The sequence below is a fragment of the Papio anubis genome, chromosome 20 (genome assembly GCF_008728515.1).
Source record: "Papio anubis isolate 15944 chromosome 20, Panubis1.0, whole genome shotgun sequence".
Lineage (NCBI taxonomy): Eukaryota > Metazoa > Chordata > Mammalia > Primates > Cercopithecidae > Papio > Papio anubis.
Window position 1 is genome coordinate 18152900 of NC_044995.1, and position 12846 is coordinate 18165745.

Genomic DNA, 12846 nt, shown 5'->3' on the forward strand with positions numbered 1-12846 from the left:
CCTGAATGCAACGTGAGAGCCTGGGTTGGATCCTGGAAGTATCATAAAGGACAGTATTGAGTCCAGGCGTGGTAGTTCCCACCTGCAATCCCAGCACTTTGGGAGGCCGAGGAGGTGGATCACTTGAGGTCAGGAGTTCAAGACCAGCCTGGCCAACACGGTGAAACCCCGTCTCTACAAAAAAATACAAAAAGTAGCGTGGTGCGGTGGTGCACGCCTGTAGTTCCAGCTACTCGGGAGTCTGAGCCAGGAGAATCGCTTGAACCCAGGAGGCAGAGGTTGCAGGGAGCTGAGATCAAGCCATTGCACTTCAGCCTAGGTGACAGAGCGAGACTCCATCTCAAAAACAAACAAACAAAACCAAAAATACCTGGGCACAGTGGTTCACGCCTGTAATCCCAGCACTTTGGAAGGCCGAGGTGGGTGGATCACCTGAGGTCAGAAGTTCGAGACCAGCCTGACCAACATGGAGAAACCCTGTCTCTACTAAAAATACAAAAAATTAGCCAGGCGTGGTGGCGTATGCCTGTAATCCCAGCTACTCGGGAGGCTGAGGCAGGAGAATCGCTTGAGCCTGGGAGGTGGAGATTGCAGTGAGCCGAGATCACGCCACTGCACTCCAGCTGGGAAACAAGAGCAAAACTCCAGCCTGGGCAAAACTCCATCTCAAAAACAACAACAACAACAAAACAAAACAAAACAAAAAACATAGTAATGGTATAGCCTGTATTTATTAAGCACTTTACTGGCTCCCAGGCCTTATGCTGTGGGTCTTACACTCATTTAACAGACCCTGATTGAGCCTCTGCCATGGGCCAGGTGCTGTTCTAGGCACTGAATACAGAGCAGTGAATAAAGTAAATGAAGATCAAGATCCCTGCCCTGGTTGGACGCGGTGGTTCGCACCTGTAAATCTCAACAGTTTGGGAGGCTGAGGCGGAAGGATTGCTTGAGCCCAGGAGTTCAAGACCAGCCTGGGCAACATAATGAGACCCCCATCTCTACAAAAGTTAAAAATTAAAAATTAGCCGGGCATGGTGGCACACTCCTGTAGTCCCTGCTACTCGGGAGGCTGAGGTGGGAGGACTGCCAAGTGCGGGAAATCTAGGCTGCAGTGAGTCATGATCAAGCCCCACCTCCCTGGGGCCCCTGAGACAGATTGAGACCGTGTCTCAAAAGAAAAAAAAAAAAATCACTGCCCTCAGGGAGCTTAAATCCTCATGATGGAGACAGGCAATAAACAGGTGAATTAATATGTAGTGTTAATGTCAGTGATAGGTGTTATGGAAAAAATAACCCAGGCTGATGTAAGAGAGTGGCTTCTGGGATGGGGATGAGATCAGTGAGGGAGTGAAGTGACGGCCTCTCCAAGGAGGTGACATTTGAGTTGAGCCTTGTCCAAATAACAAGAAGGAATCAGGCCTGCTCATCTCTGGGGGAAGAGGAGGGAGTCTGGGCCAAGGCCTCTGGCTGGTGGGTGCTGGGGTGTTGAGGACCAGCACAGGAGACAGAGCAGGATGGTGGCCGCAATGGGGAGGGGAAAACAGGGAGGAGATGAGGTCAGAGAGATACTTGCACAGGTCCCTTGAAAAAAAATTTTTTTAAGAGACTGGGTCTAGGCCGGGCGCGGTGGCTCAAGCCTGTAATCCCAGCACTTTGGGAGGCCGAGACGGGCGGATCACGAGGTCAGGAGATCGAGACCATCCTGGCTAACACGGTGAAACCCTGTCTCTACTAAAAATACAAAAAACTAGCCGGGCGAGGTGGCGGGCGCTTGTAGTCCCAGCTACTCGGGAGGCTGAGGCAGGAGAATGGCACAAACCCGGGAGGCGGAGCTTGCAGTGAGCTGAGATCCGGCCACTGCACTCCAGCCCGGGCTACAGAGCAAAGACTCCGTCTCAAAAACAAAAAACAAAAAACAAAAAAAAAAAAAAAAAAGAGACTGGGTCTCACTCTTTCTCCCGGGGTGGAGTGCAGTGGTACGATCATAGCTCACTGCAGCCTCGGACTCTTAGGCTGAGTGATCCTCTCCATTCAGCTTCCTGAGAAGCTATGACTGCAGGCTCATGCCACCATGCCCAGCTAATTTAAAATATATATATTTTCGTAGACACGGGGTCTTGCTCTGTTGCCCAGGGTGGAGTACAGTGGCAAGATCACAGCTCACTGCAGCCTCCAACTCGTGGTTTCAAGTGATCTTCCCACCTCAGCCTCCCGAGTAGCTGGGACTACAGGTGCACATTGCCATGCCCAGCTAAAGTTTAACATTTTTTGTAAAGACAAGGTCTGCCTATGTTGCCCAGGCTGTTCTTGAACACCTGGCCTCAAGCAGTCCTCCTGCTTCAGCCTCCCAAAGCGAAGGGATTACAGGTGTGAGCCATGGGGTCTGGCTACGGTATATATTATTGTCCCCATTTTCCAGATGAGAACCCTGAGGCTCAGACAGAAAACTAAAAATCACTAGCCCCAAATTAGGAAGCAGGTAAATGGCAAAGCCAGGATGCAAAGCGGAGACAGATGGCCTAATTGTTACCGCATTGATTCTCAAACTTTTCCTGAATTAGAATGAAGGGAGGCCAAGCGCAGTGGCTCATTCCTGTAATCCCAGCACTTTGGGATCCAACAAGGTGGGTGGATCACTTGAGGTCAGGAGTTCGAGACCAGCCTGGCCAACATAGTGAAACCCCATCTCTACTAAAAGTACAAAAATTAGCCGGGTGTAGTGGTGCATGCCTGTAATCCCAGCTACTCCGGAGGCTGAGACAGGAGAATCGCTTGAACCCGGGAGGTGGAGGTTGCAGTGAGCCGAGATCATGCCACTGCACTCCAGCCTGGGCTATAGAGCAAGACTCTATCTTAAAAAAAAAAAAAAAAATGAAGGAAGGAGGAGGGTTCTGGTTAAAAATGTAGCTTCCCTGCTGGCCCAGTCCCCTACCACCGTCATGAGCCTGATTTGGGGTCAGCAGGGAATGTGTACTCTTAACCAGACCCCAGGAGCTACTAACTTGGGCCAGGGTTTGAGAAGCCCCAGCCTGGGTAGGGGTAGAGGTCACCACCCACCAAAGGGAAGTGAAATCAGTTTGTCGGCGGGGCTGTGGCTATCGCGCTTAACCAAATGAAGCAAAATGGAGCAAGAATAGAAAATAACAGTGTGCGCATCATGCTTCAGGGGCCATCTACATTTTATGAGACTTGTTTCAGTTAAAAATAGGTATGTGTGAATGGTCACAGGTCCTGTGTTGTCCATAATAGTAAAAATTGGAGACGATTCAAATGTCCATCAGCAGGTGAACTGATAAACACACCACAGTATAGTTGCACAGTGGAATATTACTCGGCAACAAAAAGCAACAAACTCAATACACGCTACGTGGATGAATGTCAAAAAGATTATGCTGAGTGAAAGAAGAAAGGCCGGGCACAGTGGCTCATGCCTATAATCGCAAAACTTTGGGAGGCCAAGGCCGGAGGATTTCTTGAGCCAGGAGTTCGAGACCAGCCTGGGCAATATAGTGAGACCTCACCTCTACAATTTTACAAATTAGCCAAGCATGGTGCTATGCACATATAGTCCCAGCTACTCGGGAGGCTGAGGTAGGAGGATCACTGGAGCCTGGGAAGTGGAGGTTGCATTGAACCAACCATTGAACCACTGTACTCCAGCCTGGGCAACAGATTGAGACACTGTCTTAAAAAAAAAAAAAAAAGGGCCGGGCGCGATGGCTCATGCGATGGGTGGATCGCCTGAGGTCAGGAGTTCGAGACCAGCCTGGCCAACATGGTGAAGCCCCATCTCTACTAAAAATACAAAAAATTAGCCAGGCTTGGTGGCACGTGCCTGTAACCCCAGCTACTCAGGGGGCTAAGGCAGAAGAATTGCTTGAACCCAGGAGGCAGAGGTTGCAGTGAGCTGCGATCACGCCATTGCACTCCAACCTAGGCAACAAGAGTGAAACTCTGTCTCAAAAAAAAAAAAAAAAAACTTATTGAACACATAAAATAGGTAAAATGTATTGAAGGTCAATTACACCTCAATAAAGTTGATTTTTATTATGCATGTGTGAATGTACTGAGTTGTAAAACAGTATATATATATTTTTTTTTCTTTTTTTTTTTTTTTAGAGGAGGCTCTCCTTTTTACCCCCGGGGGGGGGGTGTGGCGCGATCTGCACTCACTGCAAGCTCTGTCACCTCCCGGGTTCACGCCATTCTCCTGCCTCAGCCTCCCGAGAAGCTAGGACTACAGGTGCCCACCACCACGCCCAGCTAATTTTTTTGTATTTTTAATAGAGACAGAGTTTCACTGTGTTCGTCAGGATGGTCTCGATCTCCTGACCTTATGATCCGCCCACCTCGGCCTCCCAAAGTGCTGGGATTACAGGCGTGAGCCACCGCACCCGGCCAACAGAATATATTTCTTATGGGTGGGATGGGGTCCAAGAGGTTTTTTATTCTGAGACGAAGTCTCGCCCTGTCACCCAGGCTGGAGTGTGCAGTGGCGCAATCTCGACTCAATGCAAGCTCTGCCTCCCAGGTTCAAGCAATCCTCCCACCTCAGCCTCCTGAGTAGCTATGATTACAGGCATGCACCACCACACCTGGCCAATATTTTTTTGTATTTTTAGTAGAGACGGGGTTTCACCATGTTCGCCAGGCTGGTCTCAAACTCCTGACCTCAAGTGATCCGCCCACCTTGGCCTCCCAAAGTGCTGGGATTACAGGCATGAGCCACCGAGCCCAGCCTCCAAAAAGTTTTGAGAAATCCACCACAAGCTCAGTAACACTCAGAAAAACTGACCCAGTCTGGGGTGGAGAGATTCCAGGGCCAAGCCTCCAGAACCCTAACACTGACTACTTTGGTAAGTCTGGGCCCAGTTTTTCTCTGGTGAAGGCAATGGGGCTGGGCACCAGGGGCATCCAGAGATGCCACTTCCTGGCCTTGACCTTGGGTGAGTGATTCTACCATTCAGGCCTTGGTTTCCCTCAAATCTCTCAGGGAGATAAAGATAGGACCCTACCTCAGAAGACAGGGCAGCGAGGATATAATTAGATGTCTCAGGAGGCAGAGGCCCAGGGCACGGGGCCTGGTTTAGAGCAACAGTTCAAGGGCCATTGGCCATGGCCATGGTCTTATTAGGGCTGGGGAGGGCCCAACCCATGGTGTCTGCTGAGGGACTGGGGCTGGGGAGAGAGTCTCAGCTGAAGCTAGGCCCCTTCCCAGCTGTCCCCATCCTTCACTACCAGCCCCAGCTGTTTGTTCCTCTCTCCCGGGAAACCAGACCCTGCTCTCCAGGGTCCTATTCTGGGGACAGAATGCTGTGTCAGCATTTCCTGCGTGGCTCCAAAGCCCTGGGGGAGGGGCGGGGCTAGCGTTGGGTCAGCAGACCTAGCCCAGAGCAGAGGACGTCCCCTCCCGTATTTACGGCCCCACACCCTGCAGAGCCACTGGGAGGGGAAGGTGGGAAGGGCCAGGAGATGGCAGCCCCTCCTCCCTCTCGTCCCCTCCCCAGGCCCCAGAAAAGCGGGCTATTCTGGGAGGGCCACCTGTTGTTCCAGTTCCCATCCCTGCCCCCAGCTAGGGCTCAGAGATGCAGGGAGTGACCCAGCTAGAGAGACACAGAAAATCAGAGGGCCTTAAGCTAAGAAACAGAGACAGGGAGACTGAGATGGAGGAAGAGACAGAGACATGGAGACACCCAAAGAGAGAGATGGGGAGAGACCCTCCAAGACCATTAGCAGCCACTGGGAGCAGCCCTCCTGCCCAAAACAAAGAAGGAAAGACCCAGAACCCAAGAGATCCCTCCCCCACGAGACCCTTAAGGGCTAGGAATTGGAAGCAGCTGTGTCCTCCAGCCCACCACCTCCCCCCCCAGCTCCCTTCTCAAGAATTTAAATAGGTCAGAGTCTGGAGCAAAAAGAAAATTAGGGCTGAGGTGGGGGTTGGGGGCACGGCTAAATTAAGCCCAGGAATTAGAACCACCTTCTCCAAGTGCCTGCTTCCAGGATGGTGCGAGGGTGTGCTTCCTCAGGGGTCCTTCTTGTGGGGGACAATTCGCTAATGTCAGAAGAGAGGGTAACCGAAGATCCCTCTCCCATTCTGGAGTCCCCAATCCTACTAATTCTCTGTAGTGAGAAAGGTGAAAGAGACTAAAAGACAGAGTGACAGTCACTCAAAGTGACACAGGAAGAGACCTCGAGTCTCAGAGACCACCGGTAAACCGGACAGGGACGTTCAGAGACAGAGACACCCTCAGAGAGCCCCGAGAGATAGCCCCACAGACCCCTAACCCAGAAATACGCACCGTGCGCAGGAACTGGACGTCGTCCTCGCCTTCTGCGTCAGCCATGATGTCGAGGTCCGAGGGCCAGGGTCTGAGATCAGGGAACAGAGGGAGGGGGCTGCGGGCTGGGCGGGAGGGCTGGGTGCGGGCTGGGGTCGGAGACCTCTGGGGACGCCAGAGGCACCCGCGAGGTGGATGGAACTGAGAGGAGGACACGCGTGCTGGACAGAGATGGGAGGAAGGCCCCGCCCCCGGGCCCCATTGGACCAGGACTCCTGGCCACGCCCCTTCGCCGGAGCCCCGCCCACATACCCCAAATCTTGGCTGGAGGTTTGCCTGGCCGCCGGAGGTGGGGTGGGAGAGGGAGTGTCTAGAAGGTACCTGCGTTCTCTCCCCCTACCATGGTAAGTAACCATTTCACAGAATGGGAGAATGCCATCATTCTCCCATTTCACAGAGGGCAGACTGAGGCTCTGCGTGGGGAAGCCCTTGCAAGGTATCACGCAGCAGAGCAGGGCTGTGCACCAGGTCTCCTGACTTTAAAAAGCACCAAACATAGTGATTAAGAACAAGAACTCCGGCCGGGCGTGGTGGTTCACCCCTGTAATCCCCAGCACTTTAGGACGCCGAGGTGGGTGGATCACTCGAGGTCAGGAGTTCGAGACCAGCCTGGCCAACATGGTGAAACCCTGTCTCTACTAAAAGTACAAAAATTAGCCAGGCGTGGGGACACACGCTTGTAATCCCAGCCACTTGGGAAACTGAGGCAGGAGAATTGCTTGAACTCGGGAGGCAGAAGCTGAAGTGAGCCGAGATTGATCCACTGCACTCCAGCCTGGGCGAGACTCCATCTAAAAAAGAAAAAAAAAGAACAAGGACTCCGACTCCGAGCCAGATAATCTGGATCTGAATCCCACCCAGCCTTGCCACTCCCTTGAGTTACATGGATAAGCCACTTAGCTTCTCTGTGCCTCGGTTTCCCCATCCAGTAAGGGGAATATTAATAGTACCGACCTCACGTGGTTGTTGGGCGAGTTAAATGAGGTAATTAATTTACAGCACTTAAAACAGTGCCAGTGCCTGGTTAAGGTAATGTAAGTGTTGCTATTATTATTATTATTATTTTATTATTATTATTATTTGAGACAGACTCTCACTCTTGTTGCCCAGACTGGAGTGCAGTGGCCAGATCTCGGCTCATTGCAAACTCCACCTCCTGGGTTCAAACGATTCCCCTGCTCAGCCTCCCAAGTAGCTGGGATTACAGGCACCTGCCAACACACCCAGCTAATTTTTGTATTTTTGGTAGAGATAGGGTTTCACCATGTTGGCCAGGCTGGTCTCGAACTCCTGACCTCATGATCCACCTGCCTCAGCCTCCCAAAATGCTGGGATTACAGGTGTAAACCACCACATCCAGCCTTATTAAAATTATTATTAGGCCAGACACAGTGGCTCATGCCTGTAATCCCAGCACGTTGGGAGGCCAAGGCAGACAGATCATTTGAAGCCAGGAATTTGAGACCAGCTTGGCCAACATGGTGAAACCCTGGCTCTACTAAAAACACAGAAATTAGCAGGGCATGGTGGCGCACGACTGTAATCCCAGCTACTCGGGAGGCTGAGGCACAAGAATCATTTGAGCCCAGGAGGCAGAGGTTGTAGTGAGCCGAGATTGTACCACTACACTCCAGCCCAGGTGACAGAGCAAGGCTCTATCTAAAAAATATATATATATATATTTTATTAACATGTAGTGGTGTACAGTAAGTTATATAAAACAATATCCCATAGTTAAAATTACATAGAAACCGTTCTTCAACGTATAGCAGGTTTCTAGGTGTTCCATAATTAAATACTGATGTTAGTACAACTGCAATAAATAGCACAAAAGTTTGTGTCATATTATGGAATTATATAATTCGACGTTATATAATGTATAATTATATAATTAAATATTTAGGCCAATATAATTATACTGTACAATACAATTCTATGTTGTATCTATTATATATTATCTAACACATAGTTGTATACTAAGTATTGTTTTTCCCTAAAACTTTGTGTGAATATGAAATGATTCTGTCATTGAGCATTATATCATAAGTTATTAATAGCGTTTCTTATTTTTGTCAGTCTCATTATGTGTGTTAAGACCTACCCCTGTTGCTCTGTGGACACCTGGTGTGTGACAGTGGTGGCTTTGCAGGATTCTTTGGTGACTGATCCCTTCTGTTTATCCACCTACCCCTACTGGGAGTGGACACCACAGCTGCCTCCATCTTCCCCGAAATAATGCTGGAGGGAACATCTGTGTATTGGTCCCCCAGGAGGCTGAGAGGGAATGTTTTGTTGTGCACACCCAGAAGCTAATTGCTGGGTGACATATTCACGTGCACAATTTGTGTAAGTAGTGCCAGTTAGCCCTCAGAATGGCTACTCACTATCAGTCCATGAGAGTCCCTGGGTCCCCATATCCCCAACCCCCATGTGGCATTTCCAACTTAACTAATTTTTGCCAGATTTATATAGGATGACTCGCTGTTTTTTGTTTTGTTTTGTTTTTTGAGACGGAGTCTTGCTCTGTCACGCAGTTTGGAGTGCAGTGACGCGATCTCGGCTCACTACAAACTCTGCCTCCCGGGTTCATGCCATTCTCCTGCCTCAGCCTCCCGAGTAGCTGGGACTACAGGCACCCACCACCATGCCCAGCTAGTTTTTGTTCTAGTTTTTAGTAGAGATGGGGTTTCACCATGTTAGCCGGGATGATCTCGATCTCCTGACCTCGTGATCTGCCTTCCTCAGCCTCCCAAAGTGCTGGGATTACAGGCGTGAGCCACCGTGCCTGGCCAATTCACTGTTTTTTAATTCATTTTCTCTATTTTACTTTTAGAGATGGGGTCTCACTTTGTTGCCCAGGCTGGGGTGTGGTGGCGCAATTATGGTTCACTGCTGCCTGAAACTCCTGGGCTCAAGGATCCTCCCACCTCAACCTCCTGAGTAGCTGGGACAACAGGCTTGCGCCACCACGCCCAGCTAACTTTTAAGCTTTTTATAGAGATGGGGTCTTGCTATATTGCCCAGGCTGCTATTGAACTGCTGGGCTCAAGTGACCCTCCTACCTTGGCTTCCCAAAGTGCTGGGATTACAGGCATGAACCACCACACCTAGCCTCGTTGTCATTTTAATTTCCACTTCCCTGATGAGTTACCAACAATTTCTAGCATCTTCTCAGGTGCCTGTCAGAGTTTTGGGTTTCTTTGTCATCTGCTCATTGTGCTGTCTTCTCACTTTTTTTTTTTTGTCTTGTTTTTTTGAGACAGAGTCTCACTCTGTCACCCAGGCTGGAGTTCAATGACGCCATCTCGGCTCACTGCAACCTCCACCTCACGGGTTCAAGCAATTCTCCTGCCTCAGCCCCCTCGGGACTACAGGCATATGCTGCCACACCTGGCTAATTTCTTTTGTATTTCAGTAGAGATGGGGTTTCACTGTGTTGCCCAGGCTGGTCTCGAACTCCTGAGCTCAGCCAATCCGCCTGCCTTGGCCTCCCAAAGTGCTAGGATTACAGGCGTGAGCCACCGTACCCTGCATAACTTTTGTATTTTTAGTAGAGAAGGGTTTCGCCATGTTGGCCAGAGTGGTCTCGAACTCCTGACCTCAGGTGATCTACTCGCCTTGGTCTCCCAAAGTGCTGAGATTATAGGCATGTAATCTTACATTACAGGCGCAGGAGCCACCCTGCCCGGCCATTTTTCTAATATGGTTGCTGTCTTTTTTGCTTGGTAATTTGCAGCTGTTCCTTTTATATTCTTTTTTTTTTTTTTTTTTTTAGATGCAGTCCCATTCTGTCTCCCAGGCTGGAGTGCAGTGGCTCAATCCCAGCTCACTGCAACCTCTACCTCCTGGGTTCAACTGATTCTCATGCCTCAGCCTCCCGAGTAGCTGGGATGACAGAGCAACACCTATGCCCACACCCTGCTAATTTTTGTATTTTAATAGAGACGGGGTTTTGCCACGTTGGCCAGGTCGGCCTCAAACTCCTGATCTCCAGTGATCTGCCCGCCTCAGCTTCTCAAAGTGCTGGGATTACAGGCATGAGCTACCGCACCCAGCCTATATTTTGGATATTAATTTCTCATTGATTTTGAAGTATTGCAAACACCTTTTCCCCTTCTGTCATCTGATATTGGTCCCATGGTATCTTCATTAAAAGAAAATCTGCCTGTAATCTCAGCACTTTGGGAGGCCTAGATGAAAGGATCCCGTGGGCCCAGGAGTTTGAGACCAACTGGACAACATAGCAAGATCCCATCTTTAAAATTTAAAAAAGAAAGAAAGAAGAACAACAACAAGAGAAGAAAATCTGTATTTGCATGTTATCATGTGCATCATTTTTCTGCCTTATGAGTTTCTGTGGTTTGATTCGGAAGTCCTTTCCTTTGTGGTCATCAGCATTAGTATTGTCCGTATTCTTGGCCAGCCCGAGGACTAAGGCTGCCTGTGTACAGTATAAACAAGCGCCAGGATTCCTGACCTCCTCCCTGAGGATTTTCTGTGTCCCCAGGGCCTGGAGACACTGCCACACTATGAAGTCTCTGCTCAGCCAGGATCGTTAAGTCACATTCAAGACGCAGGTGCTACAGGAGATGGACTGAGAGAGAGTCAGACGGCACATCATGGGGCTGTGGGGAGAGAGGGTGAAACAGGGCAGGAAGAGAGAGTCTGAAGCTATGGTAACGTCACGTGATGGAAAAACTAAAGAGAGCGGGTTCGACGACTGTCTAAATGTTCTGGCATGGAAAAAATATACATCCACGGCGCCTTCTTTTAGTGAAAAAAGAAAAGTGGAAAAATATACTTCTGAGAGAATGATTTCAATGAATTGGCTAACATGCTATGTTTGGCAGAATCACAGTAACTACTATGACCCATTTATTCCACTCCTGGGTACTGCCCTACAATATGGTACACTCTATGTTCACCAAAAGTCAGATGCTCAAATAGTCACCGCAGCCCCAGCCTGGAAACAACTCAGATGTCCATCACAGGAAAATTGATCAATAATCCACGGAGGCCGGGAACAGTGGTTCATGCCTGGAAAGTCAGCACTTTGGAGGCATAGGAGGGAGGATCGCTCGAGCCTAGGAGTTCGAGATCAGCCTAGGCAGCAAAGTGAGACTCTGTTTCTACAGGAAAATAATACTTAAAAAAAAAAAATTAGCAGGGCATAGTGGTGTGCACTTGTAGTCCTAGTCACTCAGGAGGCTGAGGTGGGAAGATTGCTTGAGCCCAGGAGTCTGAGGCTGCAGTGAGCTAGGATCTCGCCACTGCACTCCAGCCTTGGTGACAGAGCGAGACCCTGCTGTGGAGTCTTAATTAAGAAAAAAGAGTCAGGATGGCAGGACCAAAGAAAAAATTAAAAAAAAAAAACAGATAAGCTATGTTTGTCTTTTTTTTATGGTCTAGGACATAATAGTCCTCTTGTATAGATAACTCACTTAACTTAAAATGTTTCAGTGTCTAGTTGTTACCAGACTCTAGACTGATTAAAAATAGAACTTAGTGCGGTGACTCATGCCTGTAACCCCAGCACTTTGGGAGGCTGAGGCAGGTGGATTACTTGAGACCAGGAGTTCAAGACCAGCCTGGCCAACATGACGAAACCCTGTCTCTACAAAAAAATACAAAAATTAGCTGGGCATGGTGGCACACACCTGTGATCCCAGATACTGGAGAGGCTGAGGCAGGAGAATCGCTTGAACCCAGGAGGCAGAGGTTGCAGTGAGCTGAGGTCGCGCCACTGCACTCCAGCCTGGGCGATAGAGCAAGACTCTGTCTCAAAAATAAATAAATAAATAAAAGCCGGGCACGGTGTCTCACGCCTGTAATCCCAGCACTTTGGGAAGCCGAGGCGGGCGGATCACCTGAGGTCAGAAGATCGAGACCATTCTGGCTAACACGGTGAAACCTCGTCTCTACTAAAAATACAAAAAATTAGCCAGGCGTGGTGGCGGGCACCTGTAGTCCCAGCTACTTGGGAGGCTGAGGCAGGAGAATGGCGTGGGCCTGAGAGGCGGAGCTGGCAGTGAGCCGAGATTGCGGCGCTGCACTCCAGCCTGGGCGACAGAGCAAGACTCCGTCTCAAAAAAAAAAAAAGAAAAATGGAAGTTAACATGCCACCAGCCCACTTAGTCACTATCCACAACACCTATCTCTAAATAAATTATATATATATATGTCATGGAATTGTCACATAATGAAAGACTATACGGAAATTATTATTATTATTTTAAGACAGAGTCTCACCCTGTCGCCCAGGCTGAAGTGCAGTGTGCGATCTCGGCTCACTGCAACCTCCTCTTCCCGGGTTCAAGTGATTCTCCTGCCTCAGCCTCCCAAGTAGCTGGGATTACAGGCACCCACCACCACGCCCGGCACATTTTTATATTTGTAGTAGAGATGGGAGTTTCACCATGTTGGCCAGGCTGGTCTCAAACTCCTGACCTCAAGTGATCTGCCCAACTCAGCCTCCCAAAGTGCTGGGATTACAGGCGTGAGCCAC

The 12846-nt window shown here is 49.5% G+C and overlaps 2 protein-coding genes across 4 annotated transcripts in view; both read right to left on the reverse strand.

Moving 5' to 3' along the window:
* Positions 1-6457, reverse strand: part of LOC101026547 (ryanodine receptor 1) — a 168585-nt gene extending 162128 nt beyond the window's left edge. Inside the window, exon 1 of the mRNA XM_031659039.1 lies at positions 6303-6457. Within this exon, the coding sequence (XP_031514899.1) occupies positions 6303-6347 (45 nt within the window). The 5' untranslated portion in view covers positions 6348-6457. The remainder of the gene's footprint in view (positions 1-6302) is intronic.
* A 4175-nt stretch (positions 6458-10632) lies between these two features.
* The window catches only part of FAM98C (family with sequence similarity 98 member C), a 29726-nt gene continuing 27512 nt past the window's right edge, over positions 10633-12846 (reverse strand). For all 3 annotated transcript variants that reach the window (XR_004180289.1, XM_021931066.2, XM_021931064.2), the window contains one exon: positions 10633-10966. Coding sequence is in view for 2 of the 3 variants with exons in the window: in XM_021931066.2 (XP_021786758.1) it covers positions 10959-10966 (8 nt within the window). In the remaining variant the exon portion in view is untranslated. The remainder of the gene's footprint in view (positions 10967-12846) is intronic.